Here is a 25755-nt window from a genome sequence, read left to right as displayed (position 1 = left end):
CAGATGCCCAGCATGGCCCTAACTCTGCCTCGACGTTTCCAGGAGCAGGGTTAGACTAATGCTGGGGGCTTTGGGAAAATTACGGCCTCGAATGAATTGTCAAACCCAACCTGGCCACTGTGCGGCGCCAACAGCTGCTTGGTGATGGATGCTGGTCCTGGCGAGCTGCGTTTTCTCCTGGTCATCAGTGCTGCCTGGGCTCTCTGTATTCTGGGGCATGACGGGGTCTCCTCCTCTGCTGCGGGTGGGGGCAGATGGCTCCCAGGGAGGGCTTTGCAGAGTTTAACAGGGGTGGGCTTCATAGGTACGTTCTCAGCCTCTAGCCCAGCCAGGAACTCCTGCATCAGCCTCCTAGCTCCTCAGACGTCCCCCTGCCCTGAGCGCTGACCCGCTGTGAGAGGCCCCGGCAGCTCTCCGTAGGATTGAGCCCAGCCTCCAGGGGCAGCGCCGCTGCTAACGCCGCTGCTCTGCTGGCAGGAGGGTGCAGAAAGCCACAGTGAAGCCGAGTCCCCCTCAGCTGCTGACCGAGGAGGAGTACCGGCTCCAGGGGGAGGTGGAGACGCGCAGGGCTCTGGAGGAATTGCGCGGCTACTGCAGCAGCCCGGAGTTCTCCGCCTGGACTGTGGTTTCCCGCATCAAGTCTCCAAAGAGGTAAAACCTCCGGGCGGGGTGGGGGGCCACCAACCCCCTCACAGCGCCTCCTGCTGGGGGAATGCACATGACCAGGGTAATGCCTTGGAGAATCACGCCGGCAGCTGCCGCTGGCCTGGCCTGGGTGTGGGGCAGGGCTGGCTGTGCTTTTGCTGTGGCTTTCTGTTCTCTTCCAGCAGGGCAGCCTGCTGCTAAACTGTATCTCCCAGGGCTGGAAAACTGCCAGGTGTTCCCTGTCCCTGCTACTCTGCTATTCCCATGAGCTCCTTAGCAGGTCCTGGAGCAGCTTAACCTGTCCTGGCCTCATGTCTAGTATTCCTGGGTTGCTGTCTTGGCACAGCCAGGGAGGAACTCCCCAGTTCTAATCCCAGCTCTGCCTGACCTCGGGCCAGTCCCTCCTCCCAACCCCGTGCCTCAGTCTCCCCATCTATACAATGGGGTTAATGGTGTCTGGGCCCTTTAAGGGAGCGTAACAGCCGTACAGGGCAGCCCAGTGGTCCATCTAGCCCAGTATCCTGGCTTATCATAGCAGAAGGTGCAGGGGCTGTGCTAATTCGTCCTCGTCCTCGTTAACGCCCAGGTTTGCTGACTTTGTGGGTGGCGCCTCCCACCTCACCCCGAATGAGGTCTCGGTCCACGAGCAGGAGTACGGACTGGGGGGCTTGTTCGTGGAGGACCAGCTCTTTGAGGAAGAGGAAGACGATTCCTTCGAAGGACCGGATCACACGGCGTTCTCCATGTCCTGGAATCACCTGGGCTCTGAGTGAGGCGGCTGGCCGGGAGCTGTGCGGACGGATACGCTGGAGGAGCTGCCGCGGCGCCTTGCCGGTGTGGGGTACAGTCACCGCTTGCTGAGCGCCCCCGTGAGCGAGCGTGCGTGCGTGTGTGTGGAAAGCCTCGGCCATCTGTGCGAGCGCACCAGAGCCAGCCTGCCCTGCATCAGCCGGGCTGGCAGCGCCTCCTGCTGGAGCCAGACACATCACACCCTGAACGGGCTGCTGAGCGAGGGCCTAACTCAGGGAATTGAACATCGCTCTCCTGCCTGGCAGTGCTTTGCCCTCTGGCTGGGCCCCAGGCCTGGTCTCTCCCCGGGCTGCCCGGCACTTGGCATCCTTGGCCTGGCTTTGCGTAGCATAGAAGATGCTGAAGGATGCGTGTGGCGGGGAGGTGGGGTTATTTTGGGGGTACTCTCCTTCTGGGGAACCCACATGTTGCTTTGGAACCTGCCAGCAGAGCTTCCCCCTGCCCGGACTGGGGCAGAGATGAATAGGGGCAGCTTTTCTGAGCCACCCCCTGCGTGGTTTCACAGAGGCACTTGGATTGGGAAAGCCGCCCTCCCCCTGCCTTCCTGGATCTGAGCTGGGTCTCTGCACAGATCTGTGCTGTATCTGTAGGGCAGCGTGCACGCAGGTGCCTGGCTGTCCAGGACTCCTCACTCCCCTCAGCGCTGCGTGCATTGCCTGCCGTCACCCCCTCCCTGCCGCACTCGGGCCTGGTCTAGCCTCAGAGACAATCCCAGCGGCTTTAATTCCCCCGCTCCCCTGGGGTCCTGAGCGGAACCTAGTTTGAGAACTCAGCCCCTTTCTCTGTCCATCCTGCCCCCAGCAGGAAAAATAACCCAACCGATTATTTCAAGAGCCTGCTTACCACTGGGGTTCAGTGCCCCCCCTCCAATCCAGCCCCCCCCCCCAGCTCCTGGACTGCTGCCCCCTGCTGGCTGTCAGCGTGCTGTGACTCGGCTGCCTGAGAGCCGGGGTTCGCAGGCGGGCGAGGGGGTGGGACGTGGGGGAGTTGATCTTTCTCCTCCCTCCGGCAGACGGGTTTGTTTGCACAAGCGGAGAACTTTGGACCTGCTGAACTGACAGGTGCCTGACTTCCCGCTCGCCTGCTGGGAGAGGCAGGCAGCTCCGCCCAGATCAGTAATTGGGGGGCGGGGGGGGATGACAGGAACCACTCCTGTTCGTATAAATCCCAGAGAGCGGCGGCCTCTGAGCCGTCAGCCCTCAGCCCCCCTGGCTACCCGCAGAGCTGCAGGCCCGCTGTGCGTGCGCCTGAGCAGAGGTGCACCCTGGAGCTAGTGGGAATGGTGCGGCTAGTGGAATGCAAACCTCCCTCGCCAGGCGCCCCCCCCCAGGTCTCCCCCCGCGGCTCTTTACCTGCTTCGTCCCCGTCTCTGCCACCGCAGCCTTCCCTGCTAACCTTCCTCCCCGTGGGGCTGTCTCGGTGCATTCAGAGAGGGAGAAGCCCCCTGCGTGCCGTGTTCCTGGTTCTGCAGGCAGCAGTTTGATTGATTATGCCAACTGACCAGAAAACTGATCCTGGGAGCCGGGGACCCGTCATTAACCAAAACCCTTCCCGGTTCCTAGGCCGGGCACGGACGTGAGGCTGCCTTTGAGTGAGTGCTTAGACCCAAACCTGTTCCCCGCCCGTGGGGTGTATGGGGAGCTGTCCTTGTCCCCTCCTGGGATGCTCCCCCCAGCCCTCCACCCACCTGTATCTTTGCTACTGCCTGAAGCAGTTCAGTCCCCTGAGCTGGGGAAGCAGTGCACCGACCCCCCAGCTGCTCGCCTGAGTGTCCTGCAGACCAGACTGTGTGGGGCAGGAAGCCACGGGGGGTTGAGAGCAAGATACTTCTCCCCGCTCCCCACAGGCCTGTCTTAGCGGTGACTTGATCTCCTGAGCAATGGGGTGGCTGGCTAGGGAGAGGCAGGCACCTCCCGGCTGGCTTGGATAGGCTAGGAAAGGGCATGCATCTGAGGCCAGGCCTGAAGAGCAGGTAGCCGACGGAGAGGCCTGGCCAGGCATTGGCACAGCTCTCTTTGCATCTGGCTCCATGGGCAGCAGGCGAGGGTCGGCAGCCGAACCTTTGACCAGGCGTGGTCTCCTGCGGTCAGCAGGTTCTCTGCTGTCGCAAAGGGCTTGCACGCGGAGAGGAGACTGGGGGGGTGGGGCGGGTGTTCCCCACTGTAACGCCCCTTCTTCTGGAACAGGTACAGCTCTGACTGGGCACCAATGCTAGAGATACCAGAGGCTTAGCAGATTCAGACATTTGAGTCCTGTGGCAATTAGTGGGAGTCGCGTGTCTAAGGGCGGGATTCTGAAGATACCCGGGTGATTTAGGAGCACCCATCCCATTGGTTCCACTGGGATTTGTGCTCCTAAGTCACATGGGCGCTTCTGAAACTCTCCCCAGGCTGCTTTGCAAAGCCCTGCCGCAGAGTTTTGTATTTTTACTGCCAAGAAGCTGCTCTCGGTGGGTGGAGCATCTCCCAGTAAAACGCTGGGGGCTGGGAGACAGCCCCTCTCACCTGCTAACTAGAGGAGGCAAAATGTTCAAAACAACTAGTGATTGGGTAGGGGGAACACCACCCTACCCCCCTCAAAGGAGTCTCACTGCTGGAGCCAGGGGCCGGCTCTTTTTGCAAATCAGAAGTGGCCTTGGGCAAGGCCCCCACACTCTCTGTAATGTGCACCCCGTTAAACCCCGCAAGGTTGCCGGCTTGCTTATGCTGGAGCACGGAGCCACTGTGCAAAGCAGCCACGGTGTAAAGCCGCCGTGTGTGTCTGTCCTGAGCTGGGATCCACGGGTTTCATTGCCTGACCGTGGCCCCGTGTGGACTTTTGTGTGACTATGCAAAGTGTTTGAGCGTGACAATCAAAGGGGACTGGGCCTGTGTCGAAGAGAGCTGTGCGTCTCCTGCTGTAGGGATGCAAATCGTCCCGGTTCTCAGTAAATCCTTTGGAGCCCATGGAATTGGAGTGCGTGGGCAGCTCTGCTGCTGTCCGTGGCCATCTCCCCCGTGTCCTGTGGGTGCAGCTGCCCCAAAGTGCCTGGCCCAGCCATCGCTTTTAGCTCTGTGCTCTGACCTGGGAGCAAAGTGCGTCAGAGCCTCTTCCTCTGTCACGGGAAGCGTCTGTGCCTGGCTGGCGGGGCCTGTGTCCCAGGCCTTCTCTTAAGCACAAAGATGGGGTGTTCCCCTCACTCTCTATGCAGCTCTCTGAGCAATAACTGCCCCGGAGTAGCCTTGCCCTGCAAAGCGCTCCCTGGAGGGCCCTGATCCTGCTAGCTCTCCCCACGAATGTAGGAGCATGTAGCTTTGTGCATTGTAGCACCAGGGGCAGCTGCCAGATAATCAGGCAGGGGCGATGCGGGCATCTGTGGTCTGCAGAAGTCCCCCCAGTGCCATCTTCGTTCTTGGTGCTGCCTATAAACCGTGTAGCTGCCTGAGCTTGTAGCTGGGGTGGTAATTCCCAGCCGGTTAACATACCCACAGCTTAATTTTAAATCTTTTTGTTTCTGCGCCCGTTTTCTTTCCTGCTCTCTGTGGTCATAGAAAGCCAGAGCTCTGTGTTACCCCGGCCGGGCGGCGCTGAGGGCTGGAGCCACAGTCGAGCTGAACAGCTTCTTTTTCTCACTGTTGTTAAACAGGTTCCAAATTTTAATAAAGTTGTTTTTGTCGGTGAAAAACTGGGTGTAAATAAAAAACCCCGCCGTGGGCCCCTGCTATCCTGCCACGGCCCCGTGGGTTAATGCCCTGCCTCTCTGGCCACTAGGGGTCTGCAGAGGGTCGCTCACAGTGGGGGCGATTGATGGGGCTCCCCCTACCCCCTTGCTTTTTGCATCTGGCCATCTCTGCTCTGGGTGGGAGTGGAAGAGTGGGGTGGGCAGAGGGGCGCGTAGGCAGCCAGGGGCTGGAATGTGGGGGCTGCAGACTGGGGTGTAAGCCCTGCTGGCAGGACCCAGGAGAGCAGTCCGGCCTCGCAGGCAGAATCCCAGGTGACGCTCTGCACCCCTGCTGCCCGGCCTGCTCACTGTCAGGGAAGCCGGATTTCAGGGAGGTGCTTTCCCTTTTCATCCTGCCTGTTCTGTCCGCCCCCCCGCAGTGCCACCCTTCCCGGCCTCGCTGTGACAGGCAGCTGGAGCCCAGTGGGCTGGGGCGGCCTGTCTTTGAGTGGACCTAGCTGTGGAGTGACACCACAGCCGCCTGCAGGGCTGGGACTCTACTGCGGAGGGTCCCTGCTAAATGCACGAGCTGAACAGCCAGCTGTGAGTAATTAACACCCAGCTCCCGGCCTTCTCCGTGGTGAAGCAGCAGGGTAATAAATAGCTGTAGGTAGCGGGGGGGGGGGGAGCCCACAGGTGTGCGCTGGGAGGTGTTCCTGCGTGATCAGTGACCCCGCGGACCTTGCACCAGCCCGGCCCTGCTCCGCTCTTGGGAGCTGCAGAGAAATGCTCCATTAGCTAATTGCACTAATGGGTCGCAGGGCCCTGGGCCCCTCTCCCAGCTCGGCTCCTGCCACCTCAAACAAACCCTTCCCCTCTGGTTGGCATTGGATGAGCTGCTCAGCAGAGCAGCAGCTGGGGTGAGAGGAGGAAGCGAGAGCCAGGGATTTACCGGCTTCTCTGGCAGGCTGCTGGACTGGAGATACTGAATCCTAGGGGGGCCTATGGAGGGTCCCTCCCAGCCCCCCATTTCTGTGATGTGCAGGGCATCTTTGTGGGGTGCCCCCCCATGCCTGTTCAGTGTGGTCTGGGGGAACAAGCCTCAGGCGCCCCTGCTCCGTGCTAGGGGGGCTGGGTGGCTCTGGGTGCTCGGCTGACGCAGTGGGCTGGGAGCGTGGGTTCAGTTCCCGGCTCCGCTTTGGCTTCCCTGCGTGAGCTGGGCCCAGTGGCTGAAGTGCTGTGTGCCTCCCTTCCCCAGCTGCGAAATGGGGAGACTCACCCTCCAGTTACACAGTGAGCTCCTGGGGGCAGGGACCGTCTCTCGCCATGTTTGTACAGCACCTTGCGCCCTGGGGTGGCAGCGCGCTCGGAGGGAGCCGGAGGGGGGGGCGCGGCTGCCGTAATGCACCTAATAAAGGAGGCGAGCTGACGGCTGCCCTGCCCTGCAGCTGGGGGTGGCAGGAAGTGGGTGGGGTGAAGGCTGCTGGGGAAGGCGGCTCTGCCGCGGGCGCTGCACACCATGGACAGCTCCCTCTGAGCCGGGGCTGGACCGGGCAGGAGGAAGCTCGACCGGACTCGACTTGGTGCCAGCAGTGGGGTGGTGAGTGTGGCTCCAGCGCGCTTTGGCCCGACAGCGACGTGACTTGCCCACCCCCTGATCCCCCCCTGCCTGCTGCCCTGCTGGCCCCTGGCAGCAGGGGCAAAGCCGCAAGCCTCCAAAACGGGCATCTTCTGTTTTCCTCCCAGCTGGAGGAAACCCCCCTGCCCTCGCCGGCTGCCGCTTCCAAGGGAGGCGCTGAAGCATCTTTTCCTCCCCGGGCTTCCTGGGGAAATGTGTGGGGGGGGGGGCGCCTGCAGCTGGGCCGGGAGGTGGGGGAAGCCTCGTCCGCGTTGGGGCATAGGAGCCCTACCCCCCACCCTGCTCCGGGACCCTGAGTGAGGGAGAGAAGGGGTTGCTGGGTCAGACCCGGGAGGCTGATGGGGTCGCAGGGCTGAGGGCCGGGGCAGAGCAGCCGGGCCAGGCTGGCTGTGCCCCACACTGGCATTGCGGAGGATGGGGGGCTGCTTCCAGCGGGACCCCAGCGTGAGGGGAGAGGGGCGTGTGGGGCAGGACCGGGAGGATTCCTTTGCTGCTTTGCACTGAGCAGGAACTTCCTCCTAAAACCCTCGGCCGCTCGGAGAAACGCCGACCAGGGGAAGAAGCGTCCGGCTTCCCAGCTGCATGGCCAAGTCCCCTGCCCACCCCCTTCCACCACAGCCCGGCTCCGTCCCCCTTCCCAGAACCACCCCAGCTCCCCTGCTTCGAACCCCCTTTCCTCCCCCGCTTGCTGGGGGCCGAGATGAACTTTCTCGAGCAGGCCTGATAAGAAGCGCTGTGTTTTATGGCTCAGGGGCAGAGTCCAGGCGGGGGGGAAGGTGAGGGTGAAGGTTGGCTTGTACAAGAAATAAAACACCCTCCGGAAAAGGCAGGAGGGGTGTGAAACCGGAGCGTGCGAGGAGGGAGCTGACGGGCACTAAGGGGCGGCTGCTGTGGGGCTGGGGCCTAGGGTGTAGCCCCCCCCTCCCTTTGCGGAGCGCTGGTAGTGACAGCGCCCACCAAGATGCTGTCGCTCCTGATCTCCGCCCCCGCCCCCAGCGCTTGCTCCAGGGCTGCGTTTGCCCCTGGGCCGAAGCCGGGCTCCTGGGATCTGGCTGCGCCCCTGCTGGGGTGGAGCCCTGCTAGCGTGAACAGCCACGGGCCTTGGTCCTCAAAGCCCTTTCGGCTCCTCATTTCCTTTGGCCTCCTCGGGCGCTCGGAGGCTCTGGGGGCTCTGGGCCACCCTCCCTAGGTATTGGGGGGGGGGGCAGAGACAGAAGCCTCCCCCTCCGAGCCGGGCGCCGGCCCAGGCCTCACTGCAAAACTCTGCAGCCCAGGCCGCAGGCTTCCTGTCTGAGGGGAGGCGTCTCTTCCCCCCTCCCCCAGCTGGACAGTGAGGCCACATCCTTAGCCAGGCTTCTAGCTGGTTTCCCAGCCCTGGGGTTTGTCCCTGCGCAGTCGACAGCCGGAGAAAGGGGGGCCACCTGGGGAGGAAAGGGTGCCGAGAACTCGTGTCCTGCATCCTAATCCCCGGCTCGAGCCACCCCCCACCCACAGAGCCCAGGAGTCCTACCACCTACTTCCACCCTGCTCTAACCGCTAGGCACCCCTCTCTTCCCAGAGCCAGGGATCGAACCCAGGAGTCCTGGCTCCCAGCCCTAACCCACTAGCCCCAATGAGCCAGGGGCTGGCTCCTTATTCTGGAGCAGGCCGTGGTCGTCCTGACGTGGGGAGCTGTAGTCTCTGGGGAGGTGTGTGGGGGGGTGTTCTCGCTCTATCCGTGGGGTGCACTGCACCCCGTTTGCGGGGCTGACTCCCTCCCCCTCTGCTCACTGCCCTCCCCTCTGCTCTTCCCCCCAGCTTCCCCTCCCTTCACCCGGGGCCATGGAAGCCAACCCGTCCCTGCTGGAGACCGTCGGGGTGGGGGACCTGGTGCTGCTGGACCCCCTGTCGGAGGAGTCGCTGCTGCAGAACCTCAAGGAGCGGTTCAAGCACCAGGAGATCTACGTAGGTGTGGGGAGCCGTGCGGGGGGGGGTCCGGAGCTCTTGTGACCCCCCCGCCATGGGAGGGATGGGTGCATGCCTGGCCTGGGGCCGGTGCCGTAGGGCAGGAGAGGAGGGGTGACTCGATCCAGGTGGGGCGCAGCCCGTGGCCCCAGGCCCTGCTCGCTCCCTGGAGCACTCACGTGCCCCCCCCCACACGTGCTTCTTCGCTCTCTCCCCCCCAGACGTACATCGGGAACGTGGTGATCTCCGTGAACCCCTACAAGCCCCTGCCCATCTACTCCCCGGAGACGGTGGAGGAGTACCGCAACTGCAGCTTCTTCGCCCTGAAGCCACACATGTGAGCGGGCCCTCGAGGCGCCAACGCCGTGGGGCGGGGAATGGGGCACGGGGCCTTCCCTCTCTGGCTCCGATCCGGCCCCAGGTTGGCCGTGATTGAAAATATCGGGTGACCCGGTGCCCCCCCCCCCGGGCTCTCTGCTCCCACCCTTGCAAGCAGAAGCAATTCCCGGCCCGCGTGGGGAGTCAGAGGGGTTTATTAGCTCTCAGGATCCCAGCGGAGAAAGACTTTGCTGGCAGATGAATCAGAAAGCGACAGCATTTTTGAGCTCTGCTCCTGGGGATCCCCCACCAGGGACTGGCCCTTCCAGCCAGCCGCCCCCCAACTCGCCCCCTTGCCCTCCCCCAGTCCTTTGTCAGCTGGTTGACCCAGAGCAGAGGGGTCCTGCCCTTCGTCTGTGTACGTGGAGCCGGCGGGAGGCCCAGCTGTCCTCTAGCAGTCTGTGCAACAATCACACATTGCCGAAATCCACGAGCAACACCGTGGGGAAACTGAGGCGCACACACAGTATTCAGAGAAAACTTTAGGAGTATCTCCACTTGGTCAGGCGGGCCTCCAGCCAGGGTCCTTGGCTGGGCAGTAGGAAGCCCCACCCGTGGGGGGCGGGATCTGTCCCTTTCTAACCCCCTTCCTCCTTCCGCCCCTCCCCCCATAGCTACGCCATTGCTGACGATGCCTATCGCTCCCTGCGAGACCGCGACAGGGACCAGTGCATCTTGATCACGGGCGAAAGCGGTGCGGGCAAGACAGGTGAGGAGGGCAGGGCCGCCCCCAGCAGAGCCTGGCGAGGGAGGGGAACCCGGGGGGGCGTGGAAGGGATGCGAACCCAGAGGGGTCATCAGCTGGGTCGTTCCCAGGAGGAGCAGGGCCCAGGTTTCGGACAACCGGGGGTTGGCGGGGGGCTGGGGAGGATCTTTGGTGGAGTCACCCCCGTCTCCATGTGGCCAGGAACCTGACGGGCCCCCCCATGGCCTGGCCATCTCTTGTCCCCCCCAGAGGCCAGCAAGCAGGTGATGTCCTTCGTGGCGGCCGTGTGCGGCAAAGGTGAAGAGGTGAACCAGGTGAAGGAGCAGCTGCTGAAGTCCAATCCTGTGCTGGAAGGTGGGTGCTCTCCCCCTTCCCCCCCAAAAACTGATGAGCCCCCAGTTCCTCCTCTGCTGGGGCCTGGCTGGTTCACGGCCTGTAGCTCTGCCTGGGGGGAGACCCCGGCCCCGGAGCTTCTACCTGGTGGCCCCGGGAGCCTGGCCCCTGCCCGGTTCTCCTGGCTAAGTTGGGTTGGGCTCTGGCCCTCCCCGCTCAAACAGCGCCCCATGGCCAGGAGAACCCCCTGCAGCGCTCTACCCGGGGCCACGTCCCCCAAGGGGCCCTCCACCCCAGAGGGCTGCCGGGCCGCGTGGCGGGGGGGGCGGGTGGGATGCTCCCGAGAAACGTACAAATAACGATTCCGTCCCCCGCATCTTCTCCCCGCAGCCTTCGGGAACGCCAAGACCATCCGCAACGACAACTCCTCCAGATTCGTGAGTGGTTCTGCCTCTGGTGCCGCAACTCCCACCCCCACATCTCCCCGATCCCCCCCGTGACTCCCGCCCCCCCACCTCCCCGATCCCCCCCGTGACTCCCACCCCCCATCTCCCCCATCCCCCCGTGACTCCCGCACCCCCCCAACCTCCCCCATCCCCCCCCGTGACCCCAGCCCTGGGCAGCCTCGTGACTCGTCCGTCTCTCTCTCTCTCAGGGCAAGTACATGGACGTGGCGTTTAACTTCAAGGGCGAGCCCCTGGGCGGCGTCATCAGCAACTGTAAGTCCCCAGAATCACCCCTGCCCCCCATTTCCCCATAGGCCCATGGGCGGCCAGACATGACCCCTGGCCGGGGCCGTCCAGAGAGGAGGGCTCGCCATGCCGGGAGCGTGCAGGCACCCTGCCCTCCAAGGCATGCCAGGGGCAGCGCGGGCACCGGGACCCGGCAGGGGCTGGGTTAACGCCAGAGCGGGACCGTCGGGCCGAGGCTCCCAGGTTTCCTGTGGGGAGCCGGGACAGAGATCCGGCCCCAGAGTGGGGTAGCAGAACAATCGCTTTGGTTCCTTCCTGCACCCCCAGCATCCCTCCCTGCGCCCCCCTTCCAGTGACCAGCAAACCCCTCGGCACGTCCACCGGCGACCGTTGGGCTAAAGTGGGGCTCCCCCGCGTCTCCCCTCCCCTCTCCCCGCTGCAGACCTGCTGGAGAAGTCCCGCGTCGTGAGACACGTCAAAGGGGAGAGGAATTTCCACATCTTCTATCAGCTCCTGGCTGGGGGATCGGACCAGCTTCTGAGTACGGCCGCGGCCCCTGCGGGACTGAGGGACCGGGACCGGGGTTCAGGCTGCGTCAGCCTGGCCGGGCTGGGGGCCGGGCTTTGGGGCCGTGTTCACCTGGCTGGAGGGCGGAGACGGGCTTCGGGCTGCGGCCCTCCTGGGTTGGGGATGGAGACGGGCTTCGGGCCACGTCAGCCTGGGCAAGGGCAGGGGGGGAAACCGGGGCAAGCGCCGGGGAACCAGGCTGAGCCGCTCCTGAGCCGCGGCCTGTCCCCCCCTTCGCAGGGGAGCTGAAGCTGCAGCGGGACTGTGGGCGTTACGGCTACCTCGGCAGGGACGGCGCCAGCCTGCCGGGGGTGGACGACGCGGCCAACTTCCGAGCCATTGAGGTACAGGCTCAGCACGGGGCGGCGGGGGGGCAGGGATGGGGTGAATCGGTCTGTCAGGGTAAAAATGGGACCCCCTGAACCTGCCCCCCAAACACAGAACCACAAACCTGCCCCCCAATTCTGCCCCTCCAAAACTCAGATCCCCAAACCTGCCCTCCAATTTTGCCCCCCCAAACCTGCCTCCCCCAATTCTGCCCCCTCCACCCCCAACTCAGATTCTGGAACCCGCCCCTCCCCGCAGCTCAGCACCCGTCCCTGACGCGTCCCCGTCTCCCCGGCAGGACGCCATGCGGGTGATCGGCTTCTCCCCGGCCGAGGTGCGGGCGCTGCTGGAGGTGACGGCCGTCGTGCTCAAACTGGGCAACGTGCAGCTGACCAGCCAGTTCGAGGCCAGCGGCGTGGAGTCCTGCAGCATTCAGGAGACACAAGGTCAGGCGTCCGGGGACCCTCGGTGGGACGGGACCCCTGCCCTGCCTCTCCTGGGTTTGCCCCAGCCCCCCCGGCCCTTGCTTGCCTCCAGGGCCCGGTGCGTGCAGCAGCAGCCCCCCCACTCCAGCGTCGTTCCTGTCAGCCCCCCCTCGATCCTGGCCGCCTCTCCCCGGGGGACCTAACCCAGCCTCTCCCCCCTGCAGCCCTGCGGGAGATCTGCCAGCAGATCGGCCTGGAGGACAGCGTCCTGGAACGGGCCCTCTGCTCCCGCACGGTGGAGGCCAAGAAGGAGAAAGTGGTGATGTCTCTGAACATCTCCCAGGTGAGCGACGGGGCTGGGAGGTGCGTCCACAGGCCTGGATTCGTGGGGGGCCCCGAGACCTGCGCCTGCACCCCAGCTGGCGGGGGTTATTGGTGGTGTTGAGCCGCCTCCCGTCCCCCGGTGACCAGCCCCCTCTTGCCAAGCCAGCCCCAGACTTGGGACATTTTGGAGTCAGCCCCATGGCCTAGGAGGCCCCTCGGTCCCCAGTAGGGCCGGGGAATGAGCAGCCGGGGCCGGAGCTGAGACGTAAGGACCGGGGAGATCTCTCCGCTGAGTCAGCTGGGCTCAATTCCCCGTCTGGGCGCTGAACTCCTTAGGCCAGGAGCAGCTTCTTCCCCTGCGTGGGGCTGGGCCATGGGGGACCGGCCCTGGGGGTCATTTTCCCGGCCCCGGGAAAAGCCCCGCTGAGCTGCCCCTGCGCACGCTGCCACGATCCTCCAGCCCCTTCACCTCTGCTCCTAGGGCTACTACGGGCGGGACGCCCTGGCCAAGAACATCTACAACCGGCTCTTCAACTGGCTGGTGAACCGCATCAACGAAAGCATCAAGGTGGGGGCGCCCGGAGGGAAGGGGGGGTTGGATCCTGGCCCACGAGCCGTTCTGCCGGGGCTAGCAGGCCCTGCTCTGGGACCCAGCCCGCAGCGCGGAGGGGGCAGGGGTGGCCAGCAGCTGTCGGGTTCCCGGCTCTTGTCCCGTTCCCCCCTCCCCGTCTCCCATCCTCCCGAGTCCTGCTCCCCGGGGGTTTTGCTGGCGCTCTGGGGATCTGTGCCAAGCCAGCTGCTGTCCCGTCCGGCGGCAGGCCCGGCCCCCTTCTTGCATCCCTGCCCCCTCCCAGGAGCTCAGGCTGGGTCCCTGGGTAACAAGCCCGCCTCTTTGCCCAGGTGGACACGAGCGAGCAGCGGAAGGTGATGGGGGTTCTGGACATTTACGGCTTTGAGATTTTCCAGGTTAGTGCCGGGTATTCCCCACGCTGGGGACTGACGCAGCCCCTGCCCTGAGGCAGTGGGGAGCCCATGGCTAGGATGCCAGGAGGCTGCGGGTCGGGATTGAGGGGTACCGGCAGAGCTGGGGCAGGGGCTAATGGGGCACTATGCTTAACTCTTTATGGCACAGTCCTACCGTTATTCTAAGCACGATTCTTAACGTCAAAGTTACTGGAGCTTTCCAAATACTCTACGGGAGAGGGAACCTCGCGAAAGGAGCTTGGTCTGATAGAAAAAGGAAGAGAAAGCTTGCTCAGGTCTGTGCCTCAGTTTCCCCACTCTGCAGCACCTACTCAACAATTACCAGGCGATTAAGGTCACGTGCTGCCCGCATTCTCCACCAATTATGTTACCAGATTTGCCCGTCACCTCGGGGTGCGCTCATTTATTAGAGTTACGTTTCTGGGGTCTCTGCGTATCCATGTACTGCTTGTGTTACTTGTGTTTCTGCACCGAGCTCTAGTTCTCCCATCTGCAAGTCCCTCCCGTCAATGGGGCTACCCTGCGGGGCTTAGTTTCCACAGGGCTGGGTTCCTCCAGCCCCGAATCAGCTGAACACACACAAGCAGGCAGGGTCAGTCAGCACTTCCAAGCTGACACCCTTCCATGCCACGGACTCAGCACAGAACTAAGTTCAGCAGGGCAACCATAAAATGCCGCCTGACACACGCCCACAGGTTAGCGAAGTGTCTGAGCAGGCAGGACCGATCAGCCCTTTCAAGCTGACACCCTCATATGCCACGCACTCAGCATTCCCCCCCGAATCTCAGGTCCCAGTTGTCGTGGCAGTAACACCGCGGATGGGCAGACCCCGCAGGATTTTTGGGCGTTAGAGGGAGCTTTGGCTCAGATAAGAGGCGTGTTGCTGCAGAGCAAATAGGGAAACCAAGAAAACGAAAGAGTAACTGAAATTCGGAGAGAGTCTGGCAATCAGCTTGACCATAAAAGTGATTTTATTGCCAGGAATATAAAAGGTACAGTGACACGAATAGTACCAGCTGTACGAGGAGAGGCAAACAAAGCAGTTTCAATCTTACACGGTTTCAGTTGGGGTCGTGGGAAAATCTTGCTCAAGTTTGATCACCAAAAGTCAGGTGTGGAAAGTTACACCTGGAGTGAGAGAGAGAAGGAGAATTGGGGGCTCCCCGCTCAGTGAAGCGTGACCCGGTCGAGGCTCCCAGGTGTTCTTTGAGAAGGCCCAGAGTGCTCGAGACCGGCAGAGCCCCCAACACCGTCAGTGAACAGGGGGAGTCGCAGTGGAACGGATGCAGCTTTGGGATCCAAGCAGCAGAACAGAAATTTTGAACTCGGGTAGGACTTTCAGCCAGGGTTCAAGGTCGAATGCTCGATTTGTTTATAGGTAAATGATGGCTCAAGGGATTAGCCCAGGCTCGACAATAGGCACTGATCATTCCTGGCTAGGGGCCATGTCACTCCAAGGCAGAGTTGGTATTTCGCATACCCCAAAGGGATTCGTCACGTTAGTCATCATTCGTGTGATCAGGGAAGTTGAGATGGCTGGGAAAAAAAAACCCCTTGGCTGCTCGCTGGAGACAGGAGAAAAGCAGCAGGTTAGAGAGGCGGGCAATGAAGGAGGGGAGATGCCCCTGGGAAAAGGGGGTGCTCCGCGGGTGAGAATGCCCAGACTGAAGTGGGTCTAAGCGTCGAACGTTAATGCACGGCCGGGAAGCCACGTGGTAGCGCAAAAGAGGCGGCTGCTGCGCGGGCGCAATTTTACGCACGCTTGGCAATGATCGAAATGGTAACGGGACAGCGGAAGCCAGAGCTGGAGAAAAAGCCGTTGCAGCAGCGTTTCAAAGAATGCAAGAACACGGAAACTTGGGGGTTTGTTCTGCAATCGTCTTCTTGGAGCATCGGCTTCACGGCCGACACAGGCCCGGCTCCCTCCTCCTGCCCAGCCTGGGTGGCCACTGGGCCGGCGCCAGCAGCGCACGGCAGGACTGGTCATTACATCACAGCAGCTCGCAGAACCTCTTGGGTGGGGATGCGCGTGGACGTGACGGCTCTTTGATATTCTTACGTGTGCCATGATCCCGGCGTGTTGCCTTGTCCCCCTGAATAAGATCCTGCCAGGTTTTTCTTTTGTAACAGCAGGAAGCTTGCCACGCTCCTGGCCGTCATTCACCCTGGTCAATTCTTCATTCTCACACGCGTTAAAATTCACCCCAGTGTTGTAAAGTCCAGCCTCCCCCCTCAGGCAGTCCCCCCAGGGGTTAGAATCCAGCGGGGCAGCTTCCTGGGTGCAGCGCCCCCCTGCCAAGAGCAACACCGCCTCTGCGGTGGAGAATCCCTTCGAGCCAGGCAGCATCCCTGGGTGGGAGCAGCAGAGGACGTGGTCCCCGGGCCAGGATCCGTGTCCCATGGCCTTTTCTGCAACACTTTCTCCTTCCCGGCCAGGACAACAGCTTCGAGCAGTTCGTCATCAACTACTGCAACGAGAAGCTGCAGCAGGTGTTCATCCTGATGACCCTGAAGGAGGAGCAGGAGGAATACGTCCGGGAGGTAACCCTTGCCCCCAGGTCAGGCCCGGGAGGGAGCCCTGGGCCTGGGGGCTGCTGGGAAGCCGCCGTGCCTGCTCTGTTATTACCCGTGATCCCCGCCCCGTGGTGGCACAGCTGAGCTGTGTGGGAAGCAGGCGCCCCAGCGAACGGCCGGCGTGCGGCACGGGGGGGCCGACTGGCGGACTTTGCCGCTGAAGCCAGGGCGCTAACGAGCCTCAGCCGTCGGGGGGTGTGTGTGTGTGTGTGGGTGGGGGTGGAAATGATGCAGGCCCCCCCCCGCCCAGGAATCCACCGTCCCCACAAGCTGCTCCAGCAACCCCGCCCAGCGGCTGCCGGGGGGGGCACGGCTCCACCACTGCACGCCACGCGCAGGTGGATTTGGTGGAGCCATAACAGGAAGGTGAGGAATAAATACACCGGCCCCCCCCTCCTCGGGACGCCGTTGCAGCCGGACATCCTGTTCCCGAAATCCCGGCTGATCACAGAGCCGGGGCGGGGTTGTTGGAAGCCGCCTATAAATAACTGCACCGGGGGAGGGCGATTCCGAGGGAGGGGGCGCACGCAGGCCAGGGGGGCTCACGGTGACCGTAGCAATGGGTCCGGAGACGGGAGGCCCACGCCCAATGCTTTGCTGGGTTCAGATGGTGGCCAAGGGAAAAGCCGGGCTAGGCCTGAGGGTTCAACCCCCCCCACACACACACATCCCCCCGACTGCCACTGAAATTCCACGGGCACCCCAGGCCGTCCCCGTCAGCTGGCCGGGCCTTTGCCGGACTTTCCCGCTGGCGCTGCCAGGCCGGGTCAAGGGCTGATGGGCGCTTTCCTCCCTCCCCAGGGCATCCAGTGGACGCCGGTGGCATTTTTCGACAACAGCATCATCTGCAGCCTGATCGAAGACGTGAGTTGCTTTTCTGAGCGATGGCCGGTGGTGCCAGGACCAGCTCCTGGGGGCGAATGGGTGGGGCACCTGCGGGCCAGAGCTCCCCGACCCCCGGGCAGAGGAGCCAGGGCAAAACATGGGCACCGCTTCCCAGCCCAAATCAGGGCTCCAGGGGCGGCCAGGCCCAGTCCCTCTGCCAAGGCAGCGTTTCGCCCTCACAGCCTTTTCCTTGCAACGCCGGCGCCTGCACACGCAGCTCGCCCGGACCCGGGGCTGGCTTGGCACAGATGGTCTTTCCTGTACTGGAAAGAAATAGGAGGCCGTGGGTCGGGACGGAGGGGGCACGTGGGGAGCCCGGGGCTGGGACAGGAGGGGACACAGCGTGTGACCGCGGCGCCGGCTCTGTGCAGAGCAAGGCAGGGATCCTGGCCATGCTGGACGAGGAGTGCCTGCGCCCCGGGCTGGTGAACGAAGGCACCTTCCTGGGCAAGCTGGACCAGGTGTTCGCCAGCCACAAGCACTACGAGAGCAGAGCCACCCAGAACGCCCAGCGCATCATGGACGCCAGCCTGGCCGGCACCTGCTTCCGCATCCACCACTACGCCGGCAAGGTGAGCGGGGCCGCCGGGCGGGGAGTATGCCCTGCTTGGGGGTGAGATGGGGCCCAGGCTGGGGCCTGTAGACTCCAGTGGTTAGAGGAGGGAGCTCCCAGCTCTGGGAGGGGAGTGGGGTCTAGTGGTCAGAGCAGGGGTGGGGGCTGGGAGCCAGGACTCCTGGGTTCTAGCCTGGCTCTGGGAGAGGCGTGGGGTCTAGTGGTCGGAGCAGGGCTGGGAGCCGGGACTCAGCTTCGGCCTCCCCGCCTCCCCTGGCTCGGAGGGGTCGGGGAAAGCCCTTTTAACGATGCTCCGGGTCCTTCCCCCGCCCCGCGGCCAGGTGACCTACAACGTGACGGGGTTCGTGGAGAAGAACAACGACCTGCTGTTCCGCGACCTGTCGCAAGCCATGTGGAAAACTCGCCACGCGCTGCTGCGCTCCTTCTTCCCCGAGGGGGACCCCCAGAAAGCCTCCCTCCGGCGCCCCCCCACCGCGGGCTCCCAGTTCAAGTCCTCCGTCGCAACACTCACGAAGAACCTGTACTCCAAGAACCCCAACTACATCAGGTAGCCGGGACGGGGGCTCCCGCAGGCTAGGGTGGAGCTCATCTTCTGCTGCATTCAAAACTAGGCACTATTGGAGAATCTCCCTGTCTGTGAGCGGAGTAGGGGCACTGACACACAGCAGAACGAGGGGAGAATCTCCCCACACTGTTGGCAGTGTAGGGGCTTTGACACACAGAGGAGCAAGGGGAGATGCTCTCCTGGCTGCGTAGGTGCTCTGATACACAGTGGAGTGAGGAGAGAGTCTCCCCTTGATGTGAGCATTGTAGGGGTTCTGACGCAGAGTGGCGCAAGGGGAGACTCTTTCCCGGCTGTGTAGGGGCTGTGTGAGGGGAGAATCTCCCCAGGCTGTGAGCAGTGTTGGGGTTCTGACACAGTGGAGCAAGAGGAGAATTTCTCCATGCCGTGAGTAGTGTCAGGGCTCTGACACACAGAGGAACAAGGGGAGTCTCCACCCGCTGTGTAGCGGCTCTGACACACAGCAGAATGAGGGGAGACTCTTCCGAGGCTCAGGGCCGTGTAGGGGCTCTGACACACAGCAGAGCGAGGGGAGCATCTCCCCGGTCTGTGAGCAGTGTAGGGGCTCTGACACACAGCGGACAGTCTCTAACCTCGTCCCCTCTCCGGCCCAGGTGCATCAAACCCAACGACAGGAAACAGCCCTTTGTGTTCATGGACGAGCTGGTCCAGATGCAGGTCCGGTACCTGGGGCTGCTGGAGAACGTGCGGGTCCGGCGGGCCGGCTACGCCTACCGCCAGGGCTACGAGCCGTGCCTCGAGCGCTACAAGATGCTCTGCAGGCAGACCTGGCCCAAGTGGAAGGGGAGTGCCAGGTAGGCTGGGGTGCGGGGCATGTGAGGGTGCTGGGTGGGGGCAGCCTGGGTGGGGAGTTCTGGATGTGGCATGTCGGAGGGGCTGGCAGTGCCCCGGGGGGTGAGGCCGTCAGCGGGTGGGGGGGCCGGACACACGGCAGGAGCCTGACCCCGGTGTCCGGCGCAGGGACGGCGTCCAGACCCTGCTGAGTGACCTGTGCATCCCCTCGGCGGAGCTGGCCTACGGGCGCACCAAAATCTTCATCCGCTCGCCGAGCACCGTGAGTCCCGGCCAGGCGGGGGGGCGGGCGAGGGGCAGCGGGGTAGGGGGGCTAGGAGAATGGGTTGCACCCCCCCAGTCTAACCTGGGGCGAGTCCAGCTGCCAATGCCAGAAGTTGTGGGGCTCCCAGAACCCCCTCCCGAGACTCACCCCCCCCCAGCAATGGGTCCCCTCCCTCCATCCATCCCCCACTGCCTAGCCTGCCGCAGGGGGCTGGGGCATGGGGCGTCCCGGGCTGGAGAGGCCCCTGTGGGGGGCGGGAGGTCCCTGAATTCCAGCTCCACCGAGATCAGCCGTCAGGGAAGCGGGCAGGTCCCCGCTGAGCCCTTCCGACGCCAGAGGGGTGGGAAAAGGGGAGGGGTCTGTGCCAGGCCTCCTGCAGCAGGCAGCACTTGAAGGGGGGGACCCCCGCCCGGCTCTGACCCGCCTGGGGTCCCCGCAGCTCTTCGACCTGGAGGAGAGGCGACGGCTGCGCGTGGCGGAGCTGGCCACGCTGATCCAGAAGATGTACCGCGGCTGGAAATGCCGCACCCACTACCAGCTGATGCGCAAGAGCCAGATCATCATCTCGGCCTGGTTCCGGGGATACGCGGTAACCCACCCCCCCGGGGGGGACTCCCCTCCTCCCCCCGCCTCCCACCTGGCCTGGACCGGGGCTTCCACCTGACCCGGGCCAGAGTTTGCTCAGGCTGACGCGACTTCCTGGGGGGGAAAGCGTGGGGAATGTCTTAGGTGCGTTCTCCAGCCAGGATCGGGGCCCCATTGGGACATGGAGGGAGAGACACGAGCCAGGCCCTGCCCCACGGCGCTCCGCCGACGCAGACGAGGGACAGAGCATCGTCCCCTTGCCCAAGGTCTGCGGCTGAGCCGAGAATAGGACCCAGGAGTCCGGGAGCCCCGACTTAGCCACCAAACCGCCCTGCCTTTTAAACCTCCGTCCATTCAGAGGCAGGGTTGCTCTGGGCTGGTGCCTGGTGCATCACCAGGCTGCAGATGTGCAAATCCAGATCCCATGCTGGCCTCGGGGAGGGGGAAATGTCTGCAGAGCCCCCGGTGCCTGGCCGCGGGAAGCTGTGCCCAGCCCCGGCTGGCGTCTCAGAGTGACCCTGCCCCGCCCACCCTCGCCCTTTGCACACCCGGACTTTCCCCCTTGCAGCAGAAGAAGCGGTACGGGCAGATGAAGATGTCGGTGCTGCTGATCCAGGCCTACATCCGGGGATGGAAGGTGAGTGCGAGCCGCACCTGTCTCTTGGAGAGCGTCCCCCTCCGGCGTGTCTCTCGGGGCCGCCTTGCCTCGGATCTCCTGCCGACGCGGCTGCAGGCGGGCACCGGGGCCCGGTGGGCAGCCGTCTGGGCATTGGGCCAGCACCGGAGAGGCGCTGATATGTGGCCCCGCGCGGTGGGGACGTTAGGCGGGGGATCTTTCCAGAGCGGCAGGGCAGGGGCAGGGCTGGGGTGCCCTGGAGTCTCTCTGTCTCTCTGTGTCTGTCTGTCCTTCGTCTAGGGCTCCTGCAGGCCTCTGATCTCCCCCCGTTTCCTCCCCGCAGGCTCGCAAGCTCCTGCAGGAGCTGAAGCATGAGAAACACCAGAGTAAGGCCTCGGCCATCATTGCCGCGTACTGGAAAGGGTACAAGGTAACAGCAGGCCGGGCACCAGCCACGCGCCCCCCACGCCGTAGGGGGCTCCGTGCCGTGGCCCCTGGTCAGTGTTTGCTCGCTTCTGCCTGTCACCGGGCCCCACCTCCCCGCTTGGGGGTGCTGCCGGCATCCGGGGAAGCCCCCCACGGGGGCTGTTTCCCACCCAGTGCCCAATTACATCCTGTTTGGTCCTTGAGTTGATACTGGGCCAACTGCCAGCCCCACACCCCTGCCCCCTGCCAGCCGGTCCTCGTGCACCTGCCTCTCTCCTGCTGCCCCGGGACTGTCCTGTCTTTCTGTCCTGCCTTCTCTGTTGTGTCGGGGACAACTGTCTTCTCCACTCCCTGCCCTGCTCTGGAGTCTGACCGCGCCTGGGGAAACGGGATCTCTGGGGGGGGCCGAACTCCCAGCCCGGCGTCTGGTAGGGAAACGCCCCCGAGGGCTGCCCGGCAGCGGAGTCCGGGAGAAAAGCTCGTGGGATTGCCAAGGGGAGAGGCGGGCAGGCCACCCTTCTCGCGGGCCGGTCAGCCCGGAGGCAGCTAACGGGGCCGTCTCTGTTCCCAGACACGGAAGAAATACAGGAAATATTTCCGCTCCGTGGCATCCGTCACGCTGGCCAATTTCATCTACAGGAGACTGGTGAGTCGGGAAATGCAACGCCGGGGGGAAAGAGGACAGGCTGGGAATCGTCACAAGGGGGCACTGAATGGCTGAAGGGATCGGGACGGGGATATGGGGGCCTTTCCCCGCTAGGGGCGCTGGCTCTGATCCAGCCCCAGGGTGGGGGGGGGGATGGGCTGGCTCAGGGGGGCAGGGAATGGGGCACGGGGCCTTTCCCAGATGGGTTTTTTAAAAATTCAAATTTCCTGAAGCCTAGACTGGTTTTGTAAGACTCTAGAACCGGTTTCAAACATCCAGAGCAGGCGCTTAAACTCTAGGGGTGACCTGGTCGAGCGTGTGTTTGCACGGGGCGGGGACGTTAGCCTGGAACGTGTTTTAATCTCGAAACGGCTGTTTGGACAACTCGAGCTTCCAAGTTTTAATCTAAAACATTTGGACGCGTTCCCCCCTCCAGATCCCCTTTGTTTTTAGTCTGGAACTTTCTGCATTTTCACCCCCTGTTTTTTCTGTCCTCCGCCGCCCGAAGGTGCAAAAGTTTTTCCTGGGGTTGAAGAACAACCTGCCCCCCATGTTGGTGACAGATCGCACCTGGCCCGCCGCCCCCTACAAGTTCCTGGCAAACACCAATGAGGAGCTGAAGAAAATATTCTACCCCTGGAAGGTCAGAGGCTGCACGCGGCTCCCGTCACAGGAGAGGCAAAACCCCAGCGCTTGCTGCTTGTGGGCATAAAAATATCCCATGGCTGTCACCGTGTGGAGAGGGGCTGAACTCCAGATTCCGCAGCAGAGCTCCATTTTGCCCCAGTTCCCTTCTTGCACTTCAGCAGGATACCGTTTTCTTACCGTCCCATCTTCACAATTCTGCAGCATTGCTGTGCGGCTGTTCGTCAGCTGCCAGGTCCACCCCAGAGGTGGCTGCATTTCAGTGCTGGGAAAGTGAATCCTGGGCAGCGTTGCCATGGAGCTGTCCAACAGCTAGAGTGCCCTGCCCAAGAGACGGCTGCATTTCAGGGCTGGGCCAGCAATCCCCACGCAGCGTCGCTGTGCCCTGTTCAGCCGCCTCTGCGTCCTGCTGCATATCAGAGCTGGCTATGTGTGGCTGGGCATCAGCTGCCACGTCCCATTCCAGAGGTGGCTGCATTTTAGTGGCAGGTGAAGTAGTTCAATGACGTGCTCCAGTCCCCTCCTTCCCTGTGGGTTTTCCTGGTGCATCTGCCTTTCCCTGAGCCCCCATGGGCCGTGCGTAATCAATAACAACAGCCCCTCCCAGCAGCTGCGGCGTCTCCCCATGCGCAGGGTGCTGCTTATTCAAAGCCCCCCTGGATCTCGGTAGGCATCTCCCGTCTGCCCTCTCGGCGGGAGGCGGATCCGGTTCCACTCCTGGCTCATCTTTCTCCCCCCCCCCCCCCCAGTGTAAGAAGTACCGGGACCAGATGACTCCGCAGAGGAAAGCCGTCCTGCAGGACAAGTTATGTGCCAGTGAGCTCTTCAAAGGCAAGAAGGCCCTGTACGCCAAGAGGTCAGCATGTGGGGCGGCTCAGCCCTCGAGTGGGGGGGTCGGGGGGGGCTCCCAGTCCTAGAACGGGGGTGGGGCAGGTCTCCCAGCCCAGCTCCGGCTGGTGCTCCGTTTAAAGGGCCCACAAGCAGCGTGGGAGCTGCAGGGTGGCTCATGGGCCCCCCCCCTTGGTCTCTTCCAGCGTCCAGCAGCCGTTCCAGGGCGAGTACCTGGGCCTCCAGAAGAACCCCAAGTACCGGACGCTCCACGCCGCGGCCGAGGGCAAACTGGTGCTGGCCGACACCGTGAGAAAAGTCAACCGGGCCAACGGCAAGGTGGGGCGGCCCCTCCCCTCCCCGGGCCCCAGGCACAGAGCCTCAGTGGGGGTCGAGACCCCGATCCGGCTGCCCCAGAGTGGGGGGGGGGATCGGCGCTGGGCAGTCGTATCACAAGCCCTTGGCTTCCTGCCATCTCCTCCGCCGGCCAGCTGCAGCAAGGGCCCCCCGGCCCAGTTCTCTGCTGCCCCCCACCTCCTCTGTGTGCCCCCAGACCCCGCTGGTCCTCCCCCACCCTTGTCTCTGGGCACGGTGATGATAGCGCCTCCCCCGGAGAGCTCCAAGCGCTCAGTGTCGTCCCTCTTTTATAGGGGGAAACTGAGGCAGTGAGTGGGGCAGTGACTTGCCCGAGGTCACCCTCCCCCTTCCCCTTCCCCGGCCAGAGCTCGGAACAGAACCCAGGTCGCCTGTCCCGGGCACCAGCCTCTCGCCCCCACAAAGATCGTCTCCCTCGTCCTGAGCTGGGCTGAGTCGCTCGCAAGGGGCCAAGACGCAGCCAGGCAAGCCAGCCCCGGGCGCCGGGCAGCTGCAGACAGCCGGGCTCGGGAAGCCATGCTCCCCCCTTCCAGCTGAGGGCAGGACCGGAGGGGGCGGGACGGACCGGGCCAGGCCCTGACGGGCCGCGCATGGACCCGAGCCGACCAGCTGGAGATCTCCCTGAAATGCTGGCTTGGCGCCACTGGGGTTTTGCAGATTAGGGGTGGGGGGCGAATGCAGGCCCAACACGCCCCCGGGCGTCTGGCAGCCCTCGCCCGCTCTCTCTCACCCCCCCCCCCGGACCCCTTTGCAGACGGTTCCCCAGCTTTTCCTGCTCACCAAGGCGCACATCATCCTGGCCGACCCCAAGGCCGCCCAGCCCAAAACCGTCATCAGCCTGAGCGACGTTAACAGAGTCTCGGTCACCCGCTTCTCCGACGGCTTCTTCGTCCTGCACCTCAATGAGGTATGGCCCCGGGGCCGGGGCACAGGACGGGGGTGCTGTGTGCCACGGGCGAGCGCCCGCAGCTGCCCGGGGCCCTTTCGGTCCATTCGTGAGAGCAGTGGGGGGTGGGCATGTTGGGAAATGCAGGAGCGAGGGGCTCGTCCCCGAGGTATCTTGGAAAGGGACGTGCCAGCGTGGGGGGGGGGACAATGGGGGTGACGTGGGCGGACAGGGACTCGCTCGAGGGGAAGTGGGTACGGCCCCATGCCGCACCAGGAGCTGCACGTCCCGCCAAGCCGGCTTCCCAGCCTGGGGCTGCCAGCGGGATGAGGAGGTGGGTGGAGAGACCCCCCCTTTACCCCTCCCCCGAGTGAGCTGAAGCTGAGGGGGGGGCCGTCCCTGTGTTTGCTCCCTCTCTTAGACCTCCAGGGTGGGAACCAAGGGGGACTTCCTCCTCATCAGCGACCACCTGATCGAAGTTGTCACCAGGCTGCACCAGACACTTCTGGAGACCACCCAGAAGACGCTGGACCTCCAAGTGGCTGATGAGTAAGGGCAGGGATTGGCCAGAAGGGCGGGTGGGCGGAGCCTGAGGGGGAGAGGGGGAAGGCTCCTGACTGGGCCAATGGGCACGATCGTCTAGGCGCGGGAAGGTCTCTGCTGCCCTCTAGTGGCTGGCTTGTAAAGGGGATAAGAGTCTACCACCGCTGCTGGCTGAGGGACCCAACCCCATAGCTCCCGTGCATGGCGGCTCACGCTGCTAGCGGGATGGAGCGTGGGTTCAGATCCTGCCCTCGGCTCACGCAGGGTCATTTCCACCCTGCTGGCATCTAGTGTCTCAGCCCAGATCTGTATTGGCCCGGGAGGCAGGGCTCTGAGTGGTGGGGCTGGGGGAGGAGGGTGGATCTTGTGGCCATCTAGCCTGTCCCCTTCCTTCCTGTGGCTCAGAGCCCCCTCGTGGGGCATGCCTGCTCCCCGTAAAGAGACAAGGCCGTGGGGAGGCGGCGGGATTTCCCTTCTCCCGGGGGTGTGTGACCAAGCGCTGGGGAGCGGTGGAGAAAAGGCCTGGCCCAGTGACGCTTGCAGCTCCCGCTTTCCCCCAGCCAGGGGGTGGTCTGTTGGGCGTCCCACCGGCCCCGGGGAGGGCAGGGCGGGACAGGGGGAGGATTCAGCCGCTGGAGTCAGAGCGCCCGGGGTCTGTGCAGGTTCTCGACGCAGTTCAGCAAGGGCAGCGTCGCCATCCGGGTCGTGGAGACGGCCGAGAAGAAAGGGACGGCGCCCGTCTGCAAAAAGAAAGGCAGCCGCACGATGGAGGTCCTGGTGCACTGAGGCAGGAGGACGCAGCCTGCCCCCCCCCCCTCCCGTGCACCCCGCGCTGCGGGGCGGGGGATGGCTGGGAAGCCGCCCTGCCACGAGCCGGCCAACGAGGAAGTGGCAGGACGCAGCGCTCGGGACCCAGGACGGGGCGTGATCCTGCCAAGCCGGGGTCCTGGACGTTTCTCCTTCTGCCCTGAGCCTGCCGTTCTCGCAGCAAAACCGAGCGGCCAGTGGCAGGGATGCGCCCGGCTGGCGAGAGCCCTTCCCTTTCCCCGTGCCGGGGGGGCGGCGTCTTCGCTGGTTCTCGGGCGTCGGGGGGGGATCGGTGCAAATCACATTAAATA

The 25755-nt window shown here is 63.9% G+C and overlaps 2 protein-coding genes across 2 annotated transcripts in view; both read left to right on the top strand.

The window, feature by feature from the left end:
* The window catches only part of NEMP1 (nuclear envelope integral membrane protein 1), a 16964-nt gene extending 10767 nt beyond the window's left edge, over positions 1-6197 (top strand). The window contains exons 8-9 of the mRNA XM_067529683.1: positions 478-651; positions 1232-6197. Of these exons, the coding sequence (XP_067385784.1) occupies positions 478-651; positions 1232-1418 (361 nt within the window). The 3' untranslated portion in view covers positions 1419-6197. The remainder of the gene's footprint in view (positions 1-477; positions 652-1231) is intronic.
* Positions 1481-25755, top strand: MYO1A (myosin IA). The gene is made up of 29 exons (XM_067529669.1): positions 1481-1486; positions 8532-8678; positions 8900-9015; positions 9671-9765; positions 10012-10116; positions 10486-10532; positions 10751-10814; positions 11230-11328; positions 11595-11698; positions 11980-12127; positions 12331-12449; positions 12912-12998; positions 13331-13396; positions 15851-15955; positions 16790-16852; positions 17245-17445; positions 17768-17994; positions 18624-18824; positions 18991-19084; positions 19527-19676; positions 20241-20309; positions 20632-20718; positions 21286-21360; positions 21869-22003; positions 22755-22861; positions 23040-23172; positions 23963-24115; positions 24516-24643; positions 25300-25755. The coding sequence occupies exons 2-29, from the start codon at positions 8556-8558 to the stop codon at positions 25421-25423; spliced, it is 3225 nt and encodes a 1074-aa protein (XP_067385770.1). The 5' UTR covers positions 1481-1486; positions 8532-8555; the 3' UTR covers positions 25424-25755.

This window comes from Emydura macquarii, unplaced genomic scaffold (assembly GCF_026122565.2).
Source record: "Emydura macquarii macquarii isolate MOO-44397 ecotype Brisbane River unplaced genomic scaffold, CSIRO-AGI_Emac_v2 contig_2994, whole genome shotgun sequence".
In the NCBI taxonomy this organism is placed as follows: domain Eukaryota; kingdom Metazoa; phylum Chordata; order Testudines; family Chelidae; genus Emydura; species Emydura macquarii.
Note: the sequence above shows the minus strand (reverse complement) of the source record. Positions and strands in the feature narration are given on the sequence as shown.